General features: G+C 38.9%; 1 protein-coding gene across 1 annotated transcript in view; it reads right to left on the reverse strand.

The window, feature by feature from the left end:
• Nucleotides 1-918: 918 nt before the first annotated feature.
• LOC137290979 (endoplasmic reticulum metallopeptidase 1-like) overlaps nucleotides 919-27076 on the reverse strand; it is a 37889-nt gene continuing 11731 nt past the window's right edge. Inside the window, exons 3-14 of the mRNA XM_067822212.1 lie at nucleotides 21232-21337; nucleotides 18956-19102; nucleotides 15921-16013; nucleotides 15118-15327; nucleotides 14486-14715; nucleotides 13518-13698; nucleotides 12709-12899; nucleotides 11366-11521; nucleotides 9753-9958; nucleotides 4339-4454; nucleotides 2994-3178; nucleotides 919-2451 (exon numbers count right to left, since the gene is read on the reverse strand). Coding sequence (XP_067678313.1) covers nucleotides 2281-2451; nucleotides 2994-3178; nucleotides 4339-4454; nucleotides 9753-9958; nucleotides 11366-11521; nucleotides 12709-12899; nucleotides 13518-13698; nucleotides 14486-14715; nucleotides 15118-15327; nucleotides 15921-16013; nucleotides 18956-19102; nucleotides 21232-21337 — 1992 coding nt within the window. The 3' untranslated portion in view covers nucleotides 919-2280. The remainder of the gene's footprint in view (nucleotides 2452-2993; nucleotides 3179-4338; nucleotides 4455-9752; nucleotides 9959-11365; nucleotides 11522-12708; nucleotides 12900-13517; nucleotides 13699-14485; nucleotides 14716-15117; nucleotides 15328-15920; nucleotides 16014-18955; nucleotides 19103-21231; nucleotides 21338-27076) is intronic.

A 27076-nucleotide genomic window follows, 5' to 3' on the forward strand; every position in this document is an offset into this window, starting at 1 on the left:
CGATGTTTTGCGAATGGAAATTGATGGAAGGGAGATAACTCTAAATCTGTTTTTCTTGTGTCGTCCGCAAAATCTAGAGATGGCTACGAAAACATTTCACTCTCTTTCCCAAAAATACATTTTGACAAAACGTTCAAATGTAGTCCCTGAGAATATTAAGAAGGGAATTCCATTGCAGCGACTTTACTAAGACAATACCTATGGGTTATAAACAGCAAGATGCAAGATTCAAAATGTTTGATTCACACAGGTTAGCTCAAGTGTATGATTTGATACCCATGCTTCAAACAGTCCAAAATTGACATTGAGGTGTTCGGTAAGATAGGTATGTTGTTCACTGGTCCCACAGGGCCCATGGGTTTGAGGTATCCTTGTGACCAGTGAACAACTTATAATATGTAGACATATACACACACACAGTTTGCATGTCAGCCTTAGATTTCTTTCCATTATTTAAATTTTGATCAGATATTGTGTAATATAATTATTCCAGAAGGCTAGTCTCATGACTAAATATTGAAATCCTGCAGATTTTACTGATACTAATAGACAAAATAAATATATCAAACACAACAACTTAAAGATAGTATAATCTCTGTAAACAGGTCATGTATGATCATCTATACCTGACACATATCACTATCCATTGATAAAAATAGAATTGTTATCAAAGAACTTGTACAAATAAATAATAAAAGGACTTCCATGTGCTTGCTTATATAAAACAGTTTCCAAACAAGCTGTTGATTTGTTGTATACCATTAAAAAAGTAGGGTGTATTCCATTTTGTGAGTGTACCACTAGCCAATGCCAGTGCATATGAGAAAAAGTAATACATATCCATACAGGTGAAACATTTCCGAAGGAATGGAATAAAATGTCAGATTTTCCCATAATTTCTCTTCATCATCTGTTTCATCCTTGGATTCATCATTTGGATTTTATCAGTCTTGTAAATGCAATTTTTGTCAGTGGTACACTACTGATGAGTCTGTGGGAGTTATCAACGTGTTACTTGTTGCTGTAACAATATTGTTCAACCATAAGGAAATATCACCATTTTATTCACTTGTTGACACAGCGATTGTTTATCCCAGGGAAATATCAACAATGTATCTATTTGCTGTGATACTTATTGTTCAACCCATGGGATATATCAATAATTATATACATTAGTTGTAAGATAACTGTTCAACCTGAGGAATATCTTATCATGTACATTGCACATAACAGTCAACAAGTAAAGCAAGTTATGGCTAGAGATATTTATGCAGGTCATGTTTGGGAATGATGAGACACTACAACTGCATCACAAAACACCAAACAAACAAAATATTTCATGAGAAATTTGAATGCAATCATCATCTACCGTGGACTTCTGACTGATGATTTGAAAGTATTTCATATGTTCATACATTAAGTTGTGGTAACATAATGTCATAAGATAATGCCACTACCAACAGCCTGCCTGACACAGCAGGGCTATTATGCCGTAATTATTTGAAGTCAGGGAGAGGAAACTTCCTTGTCCCACCTGGGGATCATACATAAAAGGAACATCAATATCACAGCTCTCAATATCATCCAGAAATGTGTAACCAGTATTATCTGGTTCTGCAAAGAAACACCCATCAATTTCAAAAGTAGGTGTCATATATTATGTTATAACTTTACACTGTTTCTATTACATTGCATGGACTATTACCAAACAGGTGGATTACAGAAAAAAACAACAACAAAAAACATTGAAAGGGTAAGATACAGATATGTTGGACTTTGGAAACCACAGACGTGAAGTTTGCTGCAAGTCTGTTTCCTTTTCGTCCTCTAAATGCTCTTGACGCATTTAAGTGAGTTATTTACTCAAATATTCAGGTTGTTAAACATGAAAATGTCTTCAGTGTAAAATCCAAAATCTCCAGATTTCAAATACATGATATCCTAGTGGTAGTATGGTTAATGTGATTCCATTAAACTTGACCTGACTGGTTGCTTCTTAATATCGGAACATCTCTTACTTCATATTGAACAATTATATGTTGTATGTGTGGTGTTAAGATAACGGTTCTACTACCGTTGTCTGTCATCTATCAGAAGGCAAATTCTTGTACAGATGTCATCCCTGTATGAGAAGGGTACAAGGATCTGTATCAAATATAATTTTGCACTCTATGAATCTTAAGGTTCTTATCCACAATTTTTGTCATTATTGTACTTCCAAACTCTTAAAACAAGGTTATGTTATTCTTGGCGGCTATCTGCATCAGAATTATCAGTTGGTTACAGAGTGAACATATCATATGTGCAAGACCAACCCACATCAACGGCCCATCCTGGCAGTTTGGACACAAATCTATGAAAGTGTTCTGTCTTCTGACTGTTGCCATGGAGATAGTGACCAGCAAATCCTACATCCACAATGGGCTCAGACTTGTCCCTCTTTTGACTGACCTGAAGGAGAAAAACATGATACAACTGACTGACCCAACAAATGTCATAGGTACATAACAAAGTCAGGAAGCAGAGTGGATGCATCTGTGGTGAGGCAGCCTAGTGGACAGAGCCTTCGCTCTTCACGTTGAAGACCTGGGTTTGATTCCCCACATGGGTACAATGTGTGAGGCCCAGTTCTGTTGTTCCCCGTTGTGATACTGCTAGAATATTGCTAAAAGCATGCAAAACAAAATTCACTCACTTACAAAGGGACTTTGCAGGGTTGTGTTTGTCTCAATACACTGCACATAAAGGCAATGAAGTGATAATTCAGAGAACCTTCTCTTCAAAACTTGAGCCCATGGCTGGTTGGTATGGGACATTCATTTCTGTCTAGAATTGACACTGAGATTGTGCCCTTTGATACTGAGATTTGTTTTTTCCATGAGCTTTGACACAAGAGAACCATCCCCAAAATAACTGTACCAAAAAGCAAAATAAATTTCTGTCATGAAAATCATTACCAGTATTTTATCTGTCTTCATTATTAGAGTACATACGTAAAACTCCACAGCGAAGTCCCAACTTTCTTCTGATTCATGTCCGTGGGCATGATACAGGAAGTAGGTTGGTTCTGTCAGATAGTCATTGGTCCGGACTGGTTGAGGGTCCTGGGAGCCCATGGACCACCAGATGACACGGACGTCTGGCCTCGGCATGATGTAGCAGTTCATATGATCGGGACCTGTCAAAGAAACATGGAAGTGATACATTCAGTCCTAGGCAAACAGGTATGTCTACACATTCAATGCAAAAGTGGTCACCCTTGATGCCAGAAGCTGCTTGAATCAATGTCTTAGGGAGAGACAGAGGCAAAGCATGACTTATGTTTCAGTAGCATTATTGCGACAAGTGACACTGAAGTGTTAGGAAGGACCAGAATTATGCTGATCTTGAAAGTTACATATACAGCGGAACCACCTATATGAACAGACAAAAGAGCACTTTATTTATACTGATACTGCTGTTCTAGCTACTTTTGATTGTTTTATATATAGGAGTCTCTCAGTCTAAGTAAGCTTTGCCTCAGTAATATTCGCTACACTCCTCTACTGAGTCCAACAAATCCTAGTAGGGGGTTGCCTCAAGTAACCTTTGCATGACCTATGACTGTCTAATCAAAGGCAAGATGGCCGAATGGACTTAACCAATCACCCAATGGCTACTGTTTAGGGTTTGGTGGGACTTACAAAATTCCCCTGTCACTGACACTGATCCCTCAACAAATGAAAATAGCATAAAAGATAGATATTTCACCTGCAATATGTACAATCAGGGTTTCTGATAACATGGTTACCATTAGCTAAAATTTCTGCAAGCTGACATCCTTGCATATTGGCAAAAATACTATTTTCAGCTATCTGCTGACAGTATTGTAGCAAGCTCCATGTCATCACAGGGATGCGATTGTATCAAACATACCATTTGGTATCGTTTGGTACAAACCTTTCAAGGTAAAAGTTCAAAAGGTATGTGCGAATGTTTACTTTCGCTATTTGGTAAGGTGTGTTACCTGATGTAACCACCTACTAGGGTTTGTTAGAGTCAGCAGAGGAGTGCAATGAATAATACTGAGACTATGTTTATTTAGACTGAGGATTTTCTAGCCCTAACCCTAACTCTGATTGTAACCCTTAACCTGAAGCTTCCCTCCAATCATGCGTAGAAAATACATTTAGTGGTACTGGTGTAATTTCATGTATTAAGAAAACCAAATCAGGACTCAAACCCACAACCAATGGATAATGGCAGCTACAGCTGCTTGCTATACTTTGCCACTGGGCTATAACTATCCCACAACTGTTATGGTATGAAAAACACACAACTTGTTTGAATAAGTCTTACCAGTAACACTGAAATACAGCTTTACTCGGTCTGGTGATATTTTCTCTCGCTTTGTGACACGGACGGCCAGCCGCCGAGTCAAGTTCAGCCTTGGAGCAGGAAGATCTAGAGAGTCACTGCCGATGTAGAGAAGACCAGGTGTTGAAACATAGGGTAGGATAGGGTAGGGTAAGGTAATAGGGGTTCAGTACACATATTGAAAATTTGGACATATCCCAGTCCTAGACTGCAGGCAGTTCCAAATACTGTTACTGACAACACAGTGTATGTCGCCAATATCAGCTGCTCTCTGCATAAGTTGTATCTCAGAAAGTCAATTGTCAAGTTGAATTTAGCTAGTCAATATGCGCACAGAAGTTGGTATATACGTTGGCAGACTCTTTAGAATTTGATTTTGCATTGAAAACCTTGAAATCGTCCATAGATACTGAGAGTATTGGGTGACCTCGACTATATGGATACTAAGCAGAACACTTAACAGAATACTCCTTCAAGCAGAACACTAATGAATTGACAGATAGTCATCGCATCCTGGAATTGGCTCATGTGAATCACTATCTTCATCGGCTGATGAATGTCGAAAATACAACATGAGCTCTAAAATATTGACAGATCTCACTAGATGAACACTACCAAGAGTAGGGCTGTAGTCAGCGGCATTGTTACAAAAGATATCATGAAGCAACCGGCTGTGATCAACAGAGTATGTTTTAAATGAAGGACACATTCTGCTTGCCTAGATCTATATACAGTGTATATATTTTCCCAAATGCAAACACAAATATTACTAGGAGAATAGTTCTTGTTTAAATGCTATTACCTCCTAGTAAGAACCACATACACTCTGTATGTCTGGGACCTGATTCATTATCATATTCTTCAAAGTTTCGGCACAACCCTCAACCCTTTCTGTTTAAGAAACACAGTTCACCCTACCACCATGCATAGTGTAATAAAGCACTCTTTCGTCCTGAACTATTATAGTTAAAGCATGAGGATGCTTGTGTCTGAGTGCTTTAACGTTACAATAGTTCAGGGCGAAGGCGTGCTTTATTACGCTATACTCCGTGGTAAAGCGAACTGTATTTCTTCTCTAAGATGTAAATTTATTACTTTATTATGATAATTTAGATTAATCTAAGGCAGAGAACAAACGGTGTCAGTGACCTAAATTAAGAATTCTTGTACAGGACTTACTGATACGCTGTTGTATTGACGTATCAGCAAACCAAGCATCAGGGTGCAACAGAGTAACTTACTGCAGCAAGCTGTATGAGGTGATGGTAACTGACATGAATCGTGATGTCGGTTACATTGTAACCTAATGCAAAAGTATAGACTAGAGTGGCACAGTGATGATAAGGGTGTGTGACGTAATGCAATAAGTGCACATTATCGTCTGATAGCGTACTGTCGGCACCTTTGATCCTTCACCAAAGCATCTTAGAAAATGCATTAGTCTCACTGGGGATAATTCAGTATGTAGAGAGGAACATATTTCTGTCAAAATTTTCGATTTTCGGAGGCTTAAGCTTGACATATCATGCCAGGATCCTGTAATTATGCCCTAGATATGTTTACTGCTTTTTCAAGACCTATATTTCAGAATTTCTCCCACATTAAACAACTTTAGTTAGATCCAATATTAAATTTGAAGCTGTGCAGCATTTTTAATGGTACTGGGTTTTATATGAGTGCTTGTTTCTTTCTGTTCCATTTGTATGATCTAGGGCTATTTAAGATGGAGTCCATCCATGCAGGATAAGTTGATTATTTCCTCACTAACACAGAAGTGATGAATTAAGTAACCTACTTTTTGTTTGTACCATTAGCTCCCAGTTTTTCTGTATTGTATGGATTTACAATTTCCCTATTTCCCTAATGTGAATGCAGTAATGTTGTTATAGATGTTTTGTTATTGACTGAATGCAGTAATGTTGTTATAGATGTTTTGTTATTGACTGAATGCAGTACTGTTGTTATAGATGTTTTGTTATTGACTGAATGCAGTAATGTTGTCCTGAATGTTTTGTTATTGACTGAATGCAGTAATGTTGTCCTGAATGTTTTGTTATTGACTGAATGCAGTACTGTTGTCCTGAATGTTTTGTTATTGACTGAATGCAGTACTGTTGTTACAGATGTTTTGTAACTGATTGCATGCAGTGATGTCGTTTAACACCTAAATAAACCAGAGAGAGTAATAACATACTGCACAGCCTAAACAACTATTGACCTCAATGTGAATGACAACATGTAAGACTGTAACATTGGAATCCCTTTTCTCTCACTCACATTTGTCTAAAGAACTGACAATGGGTTGAAGTGAAGTGATTAAGTTGGTGATCTAATGGAAACCTAGATATCAAAGGTGTCAGCATATGTGAATAACATTATGGTTTTGGTACTCTTTTTACCACTGCATATGAAAGACTTTAGGTTTCTCATAAACGGAACACCAATTTTTTTTTTTTTAAAAAAATTTTTAAAAAAAAATTGTGGTTAATTAATCTTAAGCGCTCAAAAGTTGCTAAAAAGCCATCTGCTTCTATCTCGCCCACAAACGAAATCCCAGACTGGTTACGTAGCTCTGTCGCCAGAGCCCTGCAGTGATGTCATTGAAGGAACGATTTTCAGTTAGTTGTATAGAAAATGTGTAGGAAGCTCGTCATTTTGCTGATTTCTCAACGTCACAAAAGACATGCCGAATTGTTGTGTTGCCGTCAGTTGCTCCTTGGGGTCGGGTGATGGTGTCACTATGCACAGATTTCCACCGGACCCTGTAGTTTGTGCTTAAATTGGTTGTTAGTGTGTGCAAAGCGAGCGTTGTGGAAGCCTGTGGCATATACTAAATTGGGTGGTTCGCCCCCTACCACGCTTCCAGAATAGAAATGGAGTTCAAGTTTCATCGAGTTCATACAATCAAGACTGCTTACCACACATTGCTGACCAAAAGGATTTTGCATGAACAAAACGCTTTCTTCCTCGGAAACGAGATTGTGGTCAAAGTGACAATGTTATCATAAGTAATTGCATAAGTATTGACCCCCGCCTCGCTTCCAAGAGTGAAATTGTTATGTTATAAGCAATGTCATGTAAAATCTTAATGTCCATCAATAAAATACATAATATATAATATTTTACTGCCAGTGAAAAGTAATTTTGATTTTGTAAGCTGGTGAAAACCAACTTAAACAGCATTCATTCTCAGAGAGGGCACCGTCATTTTTGAAAATTGTGAAGTCACAGGCTAAAGTCTGTTAGAATTATTGAGATCATGGTTTGTTCTCATCAAGCTAGAAAATCAAAACTACTTTTTACTAGTAGTTAAATATGCATTGAATCATGGCCAAAAGGATTTTGCATGACACAACGTTAAACATAAGGACTTATGGTCGAAGTGACATTAATATTGCAAGCAATATTATAGTGACCTCCACCTCCCTTCCAAGAGTGAAATTGTTATGTTATAAGCAATATCATGTAAAATCCTATTGTCCATCGATAAAATACATATTTTACTACCGGTAGAAAGTAATTTTGCTCTTGTAAGTCGATGAACACAGACTTAAATAGCATTCATCCTGAGACAGGGCGCCACCATTTTTTAAAATCGTGAAGTCAATTCCATTGGAATTAATGAGATTATGGTTTGTTTTCATCAAGTTAGAAAATCAAAACTACTTTCTATTAGTAGTTAAATATGTATTTGAATCATAACCAAAAGGAGTTTGCATGACACAAGCTGGAACATAACCTAAGCGAGGTTGGTGTCGAGGTGAAAATACTGCACGATAAATTTCTTCACTAGCTAAATTTACTTGGTTTGTAACGTTCACTCACCAGTATGTAGACACTTGTGAATATACATGTTTATACTTGGTCTCATAATCCTAATTACTTACTAATCATACTTGTTATCATTTTGAAACTTAATAAAAAGAAGCGATCTGTAACCTGATGTGTAACATAATTTTGTAATTTGTAGACATTTTATAGTTTGCCTATATGAATCATAATGTATGTCGTCTGCATTACTACTGATGAAAACAATGATTCTGTTGAAAGCTACGACAACTCAATAAAAACAAAATGCAAATATTAAAATTAAAGTTACAGGAGCAATGTCAGGCTAATACCTTGCTCGAGGAAAGTATCCATCAATATCCACAAAAACGAGTAATATATAATTCATCTGCAGATTTCTCAAGTGATGTGTCTTTTAACAGTCTAATATACGAAAACGTGATGTATCGTTTCAGGTTTTTCACATTGCTATATAGTCTCATTGGTCACCCAAGATAGCACACCTGGCAACTAATTGTATAATGTGCGTCATTCTTTCAAAAAAGTTATTTAGGTAGCCAATAATGAACAATCAATCAATGTATAGGCGGTTAATCCTTTGAAAGAAGGGTGTTATTTTTACATAGACACAGACACAACAGAGTGTATTAAGCATAGATTAGTAAATACATACATAAACACTACCTTTTGACAAATCCCCCATAAAAATAATTAATCAATCAGCGTGTTATCAGATAATCCTTTGATCGATGCAGACACAAAAAATGTCAAATGGGGGCCTTTGTCGGGTAATCTAAGTGACATTACCACTAATAATACCTGTTATAAATTCATTAACTGAGCATCAAGTGAATGATGACAAATAACATGTAGGTTTATACCACCCAGCACGGATTACAACCTAGCAACACCAAGTGATTTTGACAGAATCGTCTATGAAAACACAGTTGTTGTTAAAAAGGTTGATTTAAGGTAATTAAAGATTGAAATGAGCAGTTTTAATGACGGGGTTTCATTTATAACGATGTCAATGAGTGATTTATGCATTTTCACCCCCTAGAGTATATGTGACCTTCAAAAGGGCCCCTGCATGGTAGTCATGCATGGTAGCTTTAGCCCCAGCCTTAATCATAGCTAAATTATTCCTGATTGTGTACAATTAAATCCCATTCGGTTGCCAGAACTGCACCACATTTCACCATTTTGGGGTTCTGGCTTCTAGAAAAGACATGTGAACACACCACCCATGAGACAACTTCCATTAAACCAACACCTTATATTGTTGTGAGACAATGTAACCGTAAGACAACTAATGAGACATTTTACACTAATGTGAGACAACACTCTTCTGAGTCATCTTACTCTGTGAGATGACTTACATTGCTGTGAAACACTCTATACAGTAGTGAGACTGACTGGCTGCCTGAGTTTGCTTGCATTTAGCAATATTCTAGAAACATCATGCTTGGGGAATCCAGGTCTTTGGTGAGACGAGCCAATGCTTGAACCACACCATGACCCCTGTGTAGTGAGGCAGATGACATCATGGCAAAATACTCACTGGGCAAGTTAATCTGACGAGAGACAACTGATGTGAGACAACTTACACTGCATCAAAGAGTGGCAAGACTGGGTAGAGGTAGGGTCTTCCACAGTAGGCTCCCTCACAGTGGACTGGCTTGGCTTCAGCAAACAGTTCAGGAACTTCCTTCTTCAACAGTTTGGGCCCTTTGTAGTCGAACGGAATATACCACAATGAGGAGTCTTGTTTTATCACGGACATGGATTGATCATGGAACTGTCTGTCTATGTGCTGGAAAGCAAACATGAACAAAAACCAAATCATCACACATCAACCATGTCTACTTACAGGTGGTTAGCAGTGGATGAAACTCCTAAAAAATACCCCAATAAGCCAAGAGGGCTGAAAAATCTTGCTGGCCTTGTTAACATGTAACCAGCCCTGAACTAAAACCAGGAAACTGAGATAAGGTGTTAAAATAATGTAACTAATGAATTACTTGTAGTGAGGTAAACATAGACGCATGCAAAAGCAAATTTTACAAAGCATAACTAGGTGTTGACTGTTGGATTTATTTAGTGTCACTGCCATCTGAATCAGAAAAAACAGGCAAAGTCAAAATGGCCAGTATCTTTAGCATGACTGATCTCTACATGTTCTTCATGCAATGAGCACAGGGGATTTGTAACTCTCCTTGTGAAACACAAACATGTGCAACAGCAAATTTAACAAATACAACATGATTACTGAAACCATTCTCTAGACCAATCACGTTTAGTGTTAGATAAAAGGGTAGGCTGATCTGTGGAAGTTGCAGTTTGATTGATCATGAACTATACATACAGACGTCATCTAGCTGCCACAACTGTAAACTATTTTTGTAATGTCAGCCATAGCCAATGACATGGTAAAACATATACTAATGGGAAATGTATTGGCCCACTGGCTATGAAATACAGTTGTAAGTCTGCCACTGAAATAACAAGCAACAGGCCACCGGGTAGATGCCATTTCATAAACTGTGGTTACACATCAGCGTAGTTGCGACAGCAGAATAAAAATTAGCTATGCTTTGCTACAACTGGCTACTCATTAGCCATTTTCTGCTGCCTCTGACAACACATCAGCAATGTTCAGCTGCAGTTGACCACACATCAGCAATGTTCTGCTGCAGTTGGCCACACATCAGCAATGTTCTGCTAAAGCTGACTATTCATCAGCAATGTTCTGCTGCAGTTGACTGCAGATCAGCAATGCTCTGTTGCAATTGGCCACATATCAGCAATGTTCTGTTGCAGTTCACCACACATCAGCAATGTTCAGCTGCAGCTGACCACACATCAGCAATGTTCAGCTGCAGCTGGCCACACATCAGCAATGTTCAGCTGCAGCTGGCCACATATGAGCAATGTTCTGCTGCAGTTTACCACACATCAGCAATGTTCTGCTGAAGCTGGCCACACATCAGCAATGATCTGCTGAAGCTGGCCACACAGCAATGTTCTGCTGAAGCTGGCCACACATTGGCAGTGTTCTGCTGAAGCTGGCCACACATCAGCAATGTTCTGCTGCAGCTGGCCACACATCAGCAATGTCCTGCTGAAGCTGGCCACACATCAGCAATGTTCTACTGAAGCTGGCCACACATCAACCTTGTTCTGCTGCAGTTTCTGGAAACACATTAAACATGCAACTCACCATGACAACAGTTCTCTGCTGTGACTTTTGTTCATTAGTGTTTGAATAAGGGAAACCGAGCGGTGTGAGGACCACAAGCAAGAAGCCAGCTATAGACAGAAGACCCAGGAAGCTCACCATCCGACCGATCTTCTTGGACGGATACACCATTCCAGCCTGAAACATCAGTTGCAAACATTAGTCATGTACATCTTGGCAAACAAAAGCATTTTTTAGTAAGCATCCACTGTTTTAGATGAAAAAGGCACCAGCACTGAATCATTTTTGCCTCCATAACATCCTTTCATTAATTGTCACAGGTAAGCTTGAAATTAAGTTAAAGACCAGGGCCTCCTTTCATAAAGCATCGTGATGGTAAGTCACTAAGGTAACCATAGTACGGTGTTAAAGAATACAAGTTAAGGTTAACCTTAGTAAGGGTTGCTGTGTAAAAAGGAGCCCCAGGGATGGCAACACTTGTAGTGCCTCTTAGAGTAATATAACAGGGTACTTGTATTTCCTTACTGTATTTCTGTCACAGATCTGTTTCGTGTGCAGAAGCTTGGTGCACTGGTAAGTCTAGAGGCTAGGTAGAGAGAAGAACCGGTAAAGGTTTTGAGAAAGCCTGTGAAGAAGATGTTGAGGACTGGGAAGGTTGTGTTGAGAATGAATGTGAAGGCCATGTTGAGGACTGTCTAGAGAAGGACTGCAAAGGCCAAGTTGAGGACTGTGATGGTTGTGTAGAGAAGGACTGAGAAACATGATGTAAACAAGATCTGAAAAGATGCTGTGTTTGAAAGGTCGGTGAAGGATACTTAGAGAAGGAATGTGAATACCGAGTTCAGAAGGACCAGGAAGGTTGCATTTGGTCAAACTACTTAGGTGGTTGAAGGAGTTATGATTCTGGATGTTACCCTTCCTGTAAGGCTGTGCTGGAAAGTACTGTGAAAGGTGTGTTGAGAATGTCTATGAGGACAGTGAGGGCTCTGAATGGGAGGAATAGGAAAACTGTGTTGAGATGGACTGTGAAGACTCTGAATGGGAGGAATAGGGAAACTGTGTTGAGAAGGACAGTGAGGGCTCTGAATGGGAGGAATAGGAAAACTGTGTTGAGAAGGACTGTGAAGGCTCTGAATGAGAGGAATAGGAAAGCTGTGTTGAGAAGGACTGTGAAGGCTCTGAATGGGAGGAATAGGAAAGCTGTGTTGAGAAGGACTGTGAAGGCTCTGAATGAGAGGAATAGGAAAGCTGTGTTGAGAAGGACTGTGAAGGCTCTGAATGAGAGGAATAGGAAAGCTGTGTTGAGAAGGAATATGAAAACCTTGTTGGGGAGGAATGGGAAGACCCTGCTGAGAAGAACCTACCTGGAATCCTGTGGCAAGGATGACTGGTATGGCTGTGATGACACTGACTGGAATGTCAGGAACCACAACTCTGCCAAGACGTCCCATAATAGGGATGAAGAAGTGTACAACAGCATAGATAACATAGACTGTGTAGAATGCTGGCACAAACAGTGAGGAGAAGCTCATGAGGTAGTATGCTGAATGGTTGTCTGGAAATACAAGTAATAAATGTTAAACAAAAATGACTTTTTATCAAATACAAAGAACAAAGCTTACAAACAACCTCCTATAAATGGAGCAAAACAGTAAGTTGTTTCAAGTTATTCTAGTGAGTGAGTTTGGTTTTATGCCGCATTCAGCAATATACCAGCCATATGGTGGCTGTATATAAATAATCTAGTCTGGACCAGACAATCCAGTGGTCAACAGCATGAGCATCAATCTGCACAATTGGGACCTGATGACATGTGCCACCCAAGTCAGATAGCCTGACCACCCGATCCCAAAAATAGGAACATAATGGAAGATCAGATCCCTCTTCAAAAGATCTTCAACTTTTTGTGCACATGTTAACGATGAAACTCCAATGAACATGAACCTAAAACCAACCAAATACATCAATGGCTGAGATCAATTCATTCTCAGAATTAATCCTGACCAAATGAGACAGTAAGTATTATCCCTCCATACAAGTCAGGTAGTCCACTAATACAAGTTGGTGGGCTATACTTCGTATTCTTAGGCAGATGTACCAAGAACTCAATGATGACGAGGCAAGGGATCGACCACACAAACTAACAATGTCCCAACAACTACCCAGTACGCACCTCTGAATGTGATGTTGAACAGTCTGCTCACTCTGTCCCTGATGATGATGGGGAACATGACCCAAAGCAAGATGACATACGATGACATGATGTTGTGGTAGGTTAACATCGACAAGATGGACGACAATAAGAGCAGATTGGCCTCGAAAAATAATGTTTCCACATGCCATGGATCCCAGTGCTGTTAACAAAATGTCATTGAAGGACAAAGTCTGTAATATTATTAAACAAGTTGGTGTTGTTTAACTTCTCTTGAGTTTGACATAATACAAGGAACTGTAATCAATTGGGGTTTTACTGTCACCTGTTGATACTAATCAGTTTTACTTGATCAGCCAACTGTACCACAGTAATAACATGGACCTCTTCTTTTTATTTAGTCTACATGTTCCCCAAAACACATTTTAAAACCACAACTGTAGTGAGCATAACGAGCACACTACAGTGGAAGCTGTCAAAACCGGCATCTGTTCAATCCAGCAAAGTTGTCAACACCAGCGTAAATCTCAGCCCCACCCATGGCATGTACATTTACCATCACTATACAATCCAGCACTTTGTCTTATTCCGGATTATTTTTTCAGTCCCAATGAGTGCCGGTATAGACAGCTTCCACTGTACTTGATTAGCTCAGCTGTAAAGGGTACTACAATCTAAACAAAATCTCAAAGTGACACAACAGAATATTTAGCTTCTGTCATTTCATACAATGTTTGATATGAGTTTATGACTGAGTCAATAAATCTGAAAATTTTACCCATAAATTGTTTATTTATAATACTTATCCTTTCTCACTGGATAGATTCCCACCCCTCCTGCCCCACGAAACAGATAGCATTACATTCCACATCATCTGATCAGATGAAGGTGTCATGTGAATATATAAGAAAATATTTGGACATTATTTACGAAAACTCATCAGTCAAATATGCAGGAATAATGCATCATGCAAAACACAAGAGACATACTGTGTACACAGTCTGCTTGAGGAGAAGGTTGATTCCAAGGCCACATGTGACTCCTGGCAAGATGAAGAGCCAGCTGACATTATGGATGTTGGAATACCATGACATCTCATGTCCAACTATGTTCAGCAGGAGTGCCACTGTTACAGCACTTGTCACCACGGCAACCCATGTCAATATTATACAAATTACTGCACCACCAAGCTGAACAGCGTAAGTCACTATTCCAGGACCTGAAATTTATTAGTGAAACAACTGGAGGTAGGAAATTATTCATCTCCTCTTTCAGAGGTGCAGAAGGGACATGATGCCACACATTTAAAATGAAATTGTAAATGTGATATCTACTTCACGACTGTTTACATACATAAACAAAATAGTGATAACACGTATAAACATTTTCTTATATCTTGGAATGAATCTAAGAATAAATTTGGGTTCAGTGTTATGGAGAGAGAAAAGGAATTTGCAATATGGGGTATACGGATAAAATATCGTTTTAGGTGAGTGAAATGTTGTACAGGAACATAGTTCCTTTGTTTCTATAAATTTACAAACTCTAAAACATTATTCTCAATAGTATGTTCAAATTATTGTAGAAAACAGTTCCCAATCACTAGCATCTGAGGACTTACCTTTTGAGCCTGTACTGACTTTTCTGAGAATTGAGAGGACAGCAACAGCAACGATACTCCAGTTAATGAGAACACCAACTCGCTGAGGATATGATATCATAAAGTAACCGATGAAGTCAAAAAAGACCATGTTTCCATGTTTATCTTCACCAGGGTCAACCACTTGTCTACTTGTTGCCAAGGTAATCAGAAGTGCTTGCAGATTTTCTCCTGTGAAGAATCCAAATGAACAAGGTGCTTTTACAAACTGATTATTTACAACATAAACAGCAAACATTCAACAAAACCTCCAATTCTAATAGCCCTTGGGTGCATTTCAGGTACATACCTGCAGATACTGACATGTTTGTTTACTAAAGCAGAATTTCCTGTATATTTGAATACTACATACAGAAAGCGTTTTGAAATTATATTTTAGCTTCCTCTGAATTTTAAGTTTTAAGAAGGACAAACCATTTATTATATAGGGGTTGGTGATTTGGGGGCGGGCAAAGAAAAACTGGAAATTTCTTTTGGAGGGTAAAAATGTTAAGATGTACATCGAGATAAACAAGAACAAATGGATGTTTTTTAAGCATATAAAGTGTTTTTGTATGAGTGTTGTCCTCGGGGAGGGTCATGAAACACTGTACAATGGGAGGATCTTCTAATGACAAGTGTTAAGGCTTTCATGTGTGGTGTGCTGTAATGCGGCGTGGCGTGGCACAAACCATTGTCCCCTGAAATAAATGCCTATCCTGTAACCTCAGTTTTGATTTGAATGATGCCCTGAAGCAAGACTGAAGTTGCAGTGGTGATGTTACCTCCTCTCTGCAGGCACCCTGGCTGCACCATGTTGGGGCGGTCGTACTTGGTGTGGTACACATAGCCATTCTTCACGTGGGCAATGTCAAGACCTGCCAAACATTATACAGCAGTTAAAGTACAACAGTTGGGAACAGTATTTCCTGATTAACTCGGCTGTTTCTAAGAGACAACGTTTGTTTCCATGTAGTGGCAATAATTATTTGGGGAAAGAAAGTAACCAGGGTAAGCTAACCTTGTGAACTACTAGTTAGCATTTATCTAAACATCTACCTTTGTGAAAAGTCATTATTGTGTTCAAAAGAGGAATTTTCTTTAAATGGATTATTTTCTGAAAATCACTTCAATAATTTGAAACTAAGAAGTAATGCTTCTTCATAAATATTTCTCCTGTTATCAGTGAAAGATATGACAATTATTTATCACAAGATGGAACTTTCAACTATTTGACAGTGGCATTTTTGAAACTGATAACCACATTAAATGGTATTAGTAAGCTGAAAGCATGTATAGAAGGTTAACAAAAAAGGTTTTAAGGAAATAATATTTAAGCATTTGAACATGATCAGTTCTTTAATCCTAACTGATCTTCTTAGAAGTAAAAAACACCAAAGCAAATTTGTAACAACATAATTTAAAAAATAACATTTGGTATCAGACTTGCTCATACTCATATTTTTTCTTTTCCACTCATTTTATCTCTCAACTATCAAACTTGTCACATCTGCAAGGAGATGAGTTATCAGCCATTTCAAAATGTATGGCAAGTTTCATATCATAATTTGTGTAAAACTAAAATCACATGGCTCTTATCCCATCTGACCTTTTGTTTACATCCTTTGCTCCAGGCTTTACTGGTGCCACCCCACTAGCACCCTTGCCCTTTCATTATCACAAGCCAATCCTCATTTCACACATTGACATACATGGTGTGTTTGTCGTATTTACTTCCCAGTAAAATATCAATAGATCTCATAAATGTAGAGGAACAGCACTTAATCAGCTGGTAATGGCAGCCATTTTGTACCTTGATGGTGTTGTTAATCCTGCAGTGTCTCATGCCTCATGTCATTAGTTGGCATGTCACTGTCTAAACCAGCCACAAACAGCAATAAACCATTGAAATCAACATTAAATTTGATGAAGAAGCCAATAAATATTCAACACTGATACAAAATTTCCTAACAAATATTCCCCAGCAGGTTTTTATGGTAGTCTATTTTATCTGAGTTTTCTATACCACCTTCCCTATGCCCCGTCAGGTAAAGCCAGTTCAATGTACAGTGATAAGGAAATTGGAATGTTTCCTGTTCAAGTGAGAGAAGGCCATATCTTGAGTGGAAGACAGGCATGATTAAGACATTAGGAGAAACAACCCTAAGAAGTCAAGACATACATTGACATTGATAGTTTCATCCATGTTCCAATCACATTATTTTCGACGTGTATAGAGATGAGCTGGGGTTTTTTTGTTTTCAGTGCGAAATGGGTGGACACATGCAACAATGGTTCAGGTGTTTAGACAAGAACCCTAATCCCAAAGGAAAGCGACAACCACAAAACGTTCATTTTCATTTTATTGATACATGTGTATTTATAAAACATTTCACTTTCACTGTCCTTCTTAATCATTAAAATATGCAATCTGGTTGGAATCAACCTTCTACTTGAGTTATTCAAGCTTCCTTTGCAGATCTCTGTACCTATTTTTTCTTTGGTGGGAGGCGCTGACCGGCAGTATATTATACCAAGTTGATTTCTGTGGATTTCTGATCTCTTTGAAGGAACAGAAGAAATTCGAAAGGTTCGGGATAGGGTGTGCATGGCTTGTGGGTGGAGAGTGGGGTGGTCATTCTTTGTTGTCAATGAGGCACTTCAGTCTTTCGTTGTGCATCTCGAATAATCCACATAACTTGCTTTCCTCTTACTGATTCGGTACCATTAACTTCCGACTACCAAATACCTTCTGTAGGTAGATACTTGCACTGTACGTGGGTGTTCACAATATCTCAGAAATTGAGTGATGTTGACTCATGTATCAGTATTCTTGCAAAAAGCTGTAAAGTCGCCTTCTTACAAGTGACCTGTTCCTATCTCAGTAATCTGCTGTTTTGTCAAATCATTTTCAGATAAAAAGCTTCCTCATTTTCACCCCCCACCATAAGCAAAACCTGCTTTTCATTTTATCTGAAATAGTGTTGCATTATATCTCCTGTAAATTATGTGATCCCTCAACTATGAACAGATGCACACCTGTTCTATAATCTACTGTCTACTGTTTCTGCATACAAAATGGCTGCCAATTATGGGTGAATGTTTTACGACATTAAAAGAGATTGTCCTTGACATTCACCATGTGAAAAACTGGATTCACATGCAGTTACAAAATTACATGGCTTGAGCATTCATTCTTCAACAGTGACAAATTATTTCATTATGATTTATCAATATATGATGTCTATTTCTCAAATAACTGCCAAAGATGACGAGTGATTTTGTGAGGTTTCACTGAACAAGCTGATTACTTTGTGGTAATGTGGTCACAACCATGATAACTGAACAGAAATACATGCGACACGCAGAACATACTGATGCATTACTGTTTCCTGATTGGCTGAAGACTGGGCATTGCTTGTTTTGGTAACTGATCTGAATGATGACAAAGACTAGTGTTGTCTACATATTATTTTATTTGTTAATGAGTAAACTAACAGTCTGCGAAATCTCTATTGTTGACATATATTCGCTGAGGAATTATACAGTTTTGCACCTTCAAGGTACTAAAATGCAAAAACTAATGTGCATAATTTGTGTAAATCCACTACACTGCATGTGGAACAAGTTCCACATTACCTAAAAATAAAGCAATATAAAAATACAGGAGTTAATTTCATTTATATAAGTATTTAATGTTAATCTAGATCAATGTATAACATATGGTTTAAAGTTTGCAAAAGGAATAAAATATGTCAAAGAACTTCTTTCTTCTGTCGCGTGAGAGATCATTACTGACGCTAGTTTCCTACCAACTCACCTGGGATATTGCCGTAATCCCGAAACACTCGATAGTCAGTGTCTGATGGGACAAGTCCACTCTGGAAGATCTCCTGACAGACTGCTGAACCGCAGGGATACTTGGCTGAGTCAGCATATGCTCTCACCAGCCAAGGATGCTCTGGACCTACAGCAGGGTTACCATGGTTACACTTAGAAAGCAAACACCATGTAGTTTGAAACTACTCTTTAGGATTAATTTTTCTCAAATGAAATAGGAACTCAATATCACAATACATGAAAAAGGGAGTGTTTTTGATGCCTTAGTAAAAAATGCACCATAGAAATCTGTAAAATTTACGACTTGATGAGTCACACCAGTGGTTGACTGCATGGGTGAACATCACGACAGCCGACACAAGAAATGGGTGAACATTGTATTGACATGGGGACCTGAAACAGTGTCTTCAGCATGACATGAGGACACTTTAACCATTAGGCTACCTTACCATCCCACTGACAGCATGAGCAATGAACCATTTGGACAAATAAGCACTGAAACGTGGCCACATGTCGCAGCCTCCTTGGTAGAAACAAATATGAGTACTGATGCATGCAGTCTGGTAAGGGACGGGAATGGAGTGAATCTTAACAAAATATGACAATAGTTCAGAGACTTTCATAATGTTCAGAACTGCAGTAATCTAGACTTGCCAACTATTTTTCTTTTACAATTCTAGGGTGGGTATCACTGCACAGATGAACTGTTTCTATCATATTACAACTGTTAGCTCTGCTACTGATAACTAAGGGAAGGTCACACTGCCTGTGTAGACATAGGTGAGTCATCCACTCCCTGTTACCCCTGTACAGGCAGGTGTAAGGTCCCTTGTCTGACAGCATCACAGATGTCTTGAAACACTTTACTGAGTTTTTGAACACGAGCATTTCTTGGTTTGGTTAAGTGCCAGTTATCTGTGAGTTTCCAGCAGTGTATCACAAGGGAGCAGGTCAGAAGGGCTGCACAACAAAAGGGCCCCAAAACGGAAAAGCCAAAAGGGACACAAGAGAGTTAAAAGGGTCGCAAACCCCTAGTATGGGCTGCATGAAAACGTCAAAAGAGCAGCATCAGAAAGTCAAAAGTGCCTCAGACCCTCAGTCAAAAGGATGCCTAGTTCGACAGCATTGAATATGCTGATTCACAAGCTATAGGCAGTTTCTATAACATTTTCCCACAAACTGACTGACAGAATTATGGATATGGGATGTAATACCTAAATATTGTTCCGGGTGAAATATGACATCAGTGACATCACCAATGTAAAGAATTTTGGAGGCCCAGCATAAGCGTAATGCAGGCATTTTGCTGATACATTTATCCAATTCAGCTCACATCTCATCAAAAAGAATAATGATATAATATTCAAATATTGTACAAGAGAACTGGTCTTATCAACTCAGAATGGAATGCTGAAACACTTTTGCATACATTGTAACAGATACCCAGGTAAAATGCTGATAAGTGAGCCGCTCACTGGTCCTGTGATATTAACATTAACACCAAAACTCAAGAACAAATAATGTTCTTAATAAAATGCTAAAGGAGGCCGCCAGCTCACAAACTGGCACCAATGCTGTCATCACACACGGTTACTTGTACTATCCTCTAAGACTTGGAAGACACAGATCTGACAAATCCCGTCCTTGACAACTCTGTCTTTGAAACACAACAGACATAATCTGGCTGGCGGGTGGCTGTGTTTAAGAGATTTATCTTACCTCACACATAAATGTTGTTTTCTGATTGGCTCATCACACTTCCATTATTCAAGTGAGGTGCATTTCAATGTAACCCACTCCCAATGGTTACTCTTACGGTACTTTGTGGTAGTACTTCTTTATCTCGAATAACACAGAAATTACTGATGTTTTGTGAATGGAAAGATAACTCTACGTCTGTTTTTCTTGTGTTGTCTGCAAAATCTAGCGATGGCTACAAAAAGATTTGCTTCGCATTCTAAAAAATAAATTTTGACTGAACATTCAAATGTAAACCCTGTGAATATTGAGAAGGGGAATTACACCGTGGTGACTTGGCTAAGACAATATCTGCAGGGAATGGCAGCAAGATGGAAGATTTGAATTGTTTAATTCATACAGGTTGGTTGAGGTACACAATCCAAAATCCTATGCTTCAAACACACCTAAAATTAATATTTGGGCTCAGGGAACATAAACAAACAACAATTGTACATCAACTCATGCTTCCCTCAGGACCAGTGAATAACTCATAATGTCTGTCTGAGTTGTGACTACCTGTTTGAAAGACCAACTCCCAGCCACCAGCTCCTGCGGAATCCAGATTGACAAAGGCCCTAATCTTGTCTGCCCATCTGTGTTGTGTGATGAACCCATGACTGGCCTGAAAGAAAGTCTGGACTTTAGTTTTTGTCGATATCATCAATACTGATGTTGTGTCTCTACCCCCGGTCATCCTCACTCTTCTAAATAATCATGATAATGACAACAAGATCTTCAAAACTTCAACACTCTTTACTCATCAATAACCATTCTACAACTGATCTTCTCTAACTGATTCCTCATGTCACCACACATTCCACACTCCTTCCAAAAATGACCTCACACCTATCACCATAACAACACAATAACAGTCTTACTTACATTCTTCATAGAACACCATCACTCTCTCCAAGATCCATTTCACTTCTGCTTCCTGTCACAACTCCATGCACCAACTCACACACCAACACTGTCACGAGCACTCATACAAATGACACACATAACATTATCCCCCCCTCCAACAATGAAACATGTCCACATGTTTTTGCATATATTAACATACATTATACATTATTCCAGTTTTTGGACTATTAATAAGTTATTAATATTTTATACTCAATATATACATGAATCTTTTTACAATTTATGTTATAGCACATTTACTTATTATGAAAAGTGTTTAGCAATATGTAGAAGAATTATATACAAGTTGATAGTACCACATTATTCATGGTTCAGTTTGACTTCATACATCAGCACAACACTGTATTTAGTACAATGTCCTTGAATCGCGATGGTCTCACTGATGATCTGATCGGCCTTTCTCATCTACCATCACCAGATACAGACTGTCCTTTATGGCTGCTATATTGAGGATCATCACCATCGGTTATAACGTCCTCAGACTGGACAACCTTACGACTGCACACTGTCTAGAGTCAAGAGTGTGTTTCTGTTGTATTGGCCTTGTGAATTCTCAGCTACAGTTTTTCTAATACGCTGCTTGAGGTGATTCCTATGCACCAAAAGTTCTCTTCCATCTCTTCTCACTCTGTAGTTGCCCTCACCCACACGTCTCACTATAAGGTAAGGTCCTTCCCCAAAGTGTTTGATTTTCTTACACTGACCTGCATTCAACACTGGTTTATACAACCACACACTCTCACCATTAAAAAACACTTCACAGTTGGTACCCTTCCCACACGAATCATACTGCCGTTTCTGCTTCAGTTTACATTGAACTAGACTTGCATCCACAGATTCCCACACCCGTCGCATCTGAAATTGAAGTTTGGAGCAATAGTCCTTCAACAAGTGTGGGGATAATTCTGTTGCTTCAGATTTGCGGGTAGACAGGTCCAAGGGCAATGTTGCCTCTCTTCCATGCACCGCTAAAAATGGACTCACACCAGCTGATGAATGTTCACCAGTCCTGTAGGCAAGTAGGGCCATAGGAAGGAATTCCTCCCAGTCAGTGTGCTGATCATTCACATATGATGTCAGAATGTCGTAAACAGTTCTGTTCCATCTTTCTACTTGACCATCACACTGTGGATGATAAGCAGATGTATGTAACTTATTTGATCCCATTAGATCCAGCACCCGTCTTAAGAGGTCGGATTCGAAATTCCTGCCTTTATCCGACAAAATATACTTGGGCACACCATGATTGGCTATGACCTCTTTGACAAAAGAACGAGCTACAGTCTCTGCACATTGATTTGGAATAGGAGCTGCTTCTACCCATTTCGTGAAGTTGTCTGTCATCACAAGGAGATAACAATTTCCATTGGATGTCACAGGTAAAGGCCCCATTACATCCACCTCCCACAGCTGCATAGGCCCACTCACAGTCATGTCTTGAAGAGGCGCTTTCTGTGTTTTCACAGGTTGTTTCCTTCTCGCACAGTTTTCAGAGGCCTGAACCCAATTCTCCACATCTTGACACCAGCCTGGCCAATAATACCTTTCTCTGATACGGTCCAGCGTCCGAGATATCCCCATGTGTCCTGAACATGGCTCATCATGAGACATCCTCATGATATCTTCACTGCAGTTGAAAGGAACTATTAACACTTCAGTCTCATCCTCACTCACATCCTTCCTCATTCTGTACAGAACACCATCGCGCAATGACAGCTGTGACCATAACTGTCTGTACCGATTTAAGACACTGTCTGTCTTCCACTCCCCTTCAGCTTTGGGTGGGCCTTCATTGCTCTGCATATACTTGATGACCTCATTCAGTGCCTGGTCATCCTGTTGATGCCATACCAAATCCTCTTTTGACCACAAGGGGGTAATGTTAGCAAAGGATATCTGAAAGTCATTGCACAATCCATCTTGCTATCCTCCATTTTGGGTCCTTCATAGTCTTCAACCAGGATGACTGGTTATCTGTCACAATGGTGAACTTCCTTCCAAGCAAATACACTCTCCACTTGTACACTGCCCACACTACTGCTAAGCACTCACGATCCATTGCTGTATAATTCCTCTCTGCAGTGTTCATCACTCTACTAGCATAAGCTATCACATGCTACCTCCCATCTACATGCTGTGCAAGAACTGCTCCCAATCCCTTGTCACTTGCATCGGTATACACCACAGAGGGAAGTTAAAAACTTGGGGCCTTCAGTACAACTGGAGAAAAATACCTTTCAGTCTCTCAAACGCTGAATTCTCCTAACCAATGGAAATTTCTTCATCTGTTTTTATTCTTGGTTAATTCATGCAAGGGTTCAGCAATATCTGCAAAGTTCCTGATGAATTTCGTGTAATAGGAGGCCAATCCAACTAAACTCCTCACATCTGCAACCTTTATAGGCACTGGATATTCCAATAAGGCTTTTACTTTATCACCATCAGGTTGGATCCCCTTCTCTGACACCACATATCCAAAAAATTTTATTTCTTACTGCATGAATTTACATTTTTTGTTTTTTTGACAGCATCAACCCAACTTCTCTCAGCCTGGTAAACACCAACTCAAGTATTTTTACATGCTCTTCTTCTGTGTTGGCAAATATGAGAATGTCATCCATGTACAGTATGACAACGTCAAGTGCATACATTAAAGATTTCATCAGCCTCTGACACGTTGCTGGCCCATTGGAAATACCGAAAGGTACTACAGTAAATTCATAATGAGAATCTCTCAATGAAAATGCAGTTTTCTCACAATCTTTTGGGTCTAACGGCAGCTGCCAGTAGCCAGAGCATAAATCCAGGTGAGTATAAAACTTATGCCCGCCCACTCTGTGTAAGATATCTTCCATATTTGTCACAGGCTGCCCATCGTTTTTGCAAACAACATTGACACGCCTAAAATCCACACAAAAATCTCTATTTTCTCTGTTCAGGCTTAGGGATCAACAACACTGGGGATGACCAATAAGTACTAGGTCTTATAACACCCTTTTTCAACATAAACTAAATCTGTCTATCAACTTCTCCTTCTAAATGCACAGGAATGGGATATGGCTGGACTTTGATTGGTCGGGAATTCCCAGTATCTATTTGCTGACTGGGTTCTACCCAAGTCAGCATTATCATCTACTAAAAGATCATCATGTTTTTCAAGAACATCTTCCAGCCTCAAATGACTGACCTTTAAATCCTCCGTCTCTACTCCAGTACCTATCTTGTTTGCTAACTCGACCACCAATTTAGCATGAAATCTACCATTTTTCCCCCATATTATATCCTTTTGTGCTAATCTAATCTTAATCCCATGGGTCATTATAAAATCTGCACCTAAAATACAATCTGGTTCCATGTCTGCAACAACAAATGAATTACAAACACCCCAATCTGACAGTCTCACAGATAATTCCATTAACCCACAAGTGTCTACTCTCTGTCCCCCTAACCCTCTAGCTGTAACAGACTCTGACTGTAATTTTTGATTTCCATCTAAAAATGACTTGTTTACCAAATACATTGCTGCGCCTGCATCCACAAAACATTTTGATATCCGACCACCTGTCTCTGCCTCAACATAAACAGCTGTTGGCTGAATACTATTAACATTTGGGGCATTTTGAGTAGCTGGAACACGCCCTCTAATGCCAGCCTTGGTATGCCTTGAATAAATTGATGTGTGAACATTACATCTTTACTTTCTTCAGATTCTGAGCATGTAGGGATAGCTCTCAAAAGTAATTGTTCCAATTCATAAGCATAGATTTCAACATTCTCCCCTGGCTTTAATTTCGAGAATGAAATTCTGATAGCCAGAAATGCCTTGATTCTTGTGGCAGAAAGCAATCTGACAACTTTTTCTTGATTAAATCCCAGGACCGCTCACCAGAATTCTTCTCATAGAAAATAAAAGCCTTACAAGACAATAGTGTGGGCAGTTTTCTTGCTCTTGTTTCATTATCCCAACTGTTAGTCTCACAGCAGAGTTCATAGCATCGCATCCATGTCTGAAAGTCACCATCTGAGAAAGTTTCAAGAATACTTAGGCCTATTCCTCTGGTCACGGCACCATTTGTTGTGTCTCTACCCCTGGTCCTCCTCACTCTCCTAAATAATAATGACAACAAGATCTTCAAAACTTCAATGCTCTTTACTCGTCAATCACCATTCTACGACTGATTTTCTCTAACTTATTCCTCACGTCACCAAACATTCCACACTCCTTCCAAAAATGACCTCACACCTATCACCATAACAACACAATAACAGTCTTACTTACATTCTTCGTAGAACACCATCACTCTCTCCAAGATCCATTTCACTTCCACTTCCTGTCACAATTCCAGGCACCAACTCACACACCAACACTGTCATGAGCACTCATACAAACGACACACATAACACTGATTTTATGCTAATGTCACAGGCTTAATGTAGACAAAATTCAAACTAATGAAGACCACAGATGACTTTTCACTGTGGTGCTTCTTGACAATGAGGAGATCATAATCTGAGAGATTCTGGGATTCAAAGCAAAGTCAATTCTAGTATGATAAACTGATGAAGTAGGTTATTGAGAGAATATTGTTTTATGCTCTATCAGCAAACATACACTTATACTTTGATTGCAAGGACCACCATACTACACTTGCACTATGTACATGCATAATTTAGGCCAGACCAATTTCCTTCTTGTTTTTCCTATCTAACAGTCATATTTTCAATTTTTACCTGCTAAAAAAATAAAATGCCTATGTTTTCACTGGCTAAAAAGGTAAACTCATGACCTAAACAACTGATTGTTTAATTTGCCTCATATACACTTAGTAAAAGCCTTGTGATATTTAGAAGGAATATTACTTTGACTGGTTATTTTTTCCCCCTTCTTTTTTCCTTTTAGGTTTTAAGACAAAAAATCTGTAAAACAAGAATTGGTCAGGCCTTAAGTAAAAATTTCTGAATGAAAAGATGACACAAACTCTGAAGTGAAAATATAGACAGCACTAATTTAATGTTGACAAAATTTTATTACAGGAAGACAGAGAAGTCTTTTGTCCATGAAATCCAAAAAATGACAACGTAAGTACCTCTGAGTCTAATGTCAGAGAGGCATCACACTACAGACATACAACTCCATCACAGCTGTCAGTGCCTAGTGTGACCACCTCTTTGAGGCTGATATAGAAAGTTTCTTGTGATGATTTCTAACTGTGGAAAAAACCTGGAATCATCACTGCTAGTCTAAGTCGCCCAAACAGTCGTAACAGTGGATGTATATGGTATTGTTAACACCTAAGAATGGAGCATATTTTAATGTTTGACTGGATAGAAATAAGGGTCATGAGAAGCTGTGTAAAGGTGTGATCATCAGTTAGCATTGTCCATAGGTATTGGACAGAGTGTCTTGTGCATATCACATGTGCTTTCAGCTTAAGGC

Source organism: Haliotis asinina, chromosome 7, assembly GCF_037392515.1.
Source record: "Haliotis asinina isolate JCU_RB_2024 chromosome 7, JCU_Hal_asi_v2, whole genome shotgun sequence".
Lineage (NCBI taxonomy): Eukaryota > Metazoa > Mollusca > Gastropoda > Lepetellida > Haliotidae > Haliotis > Haliotis asinina.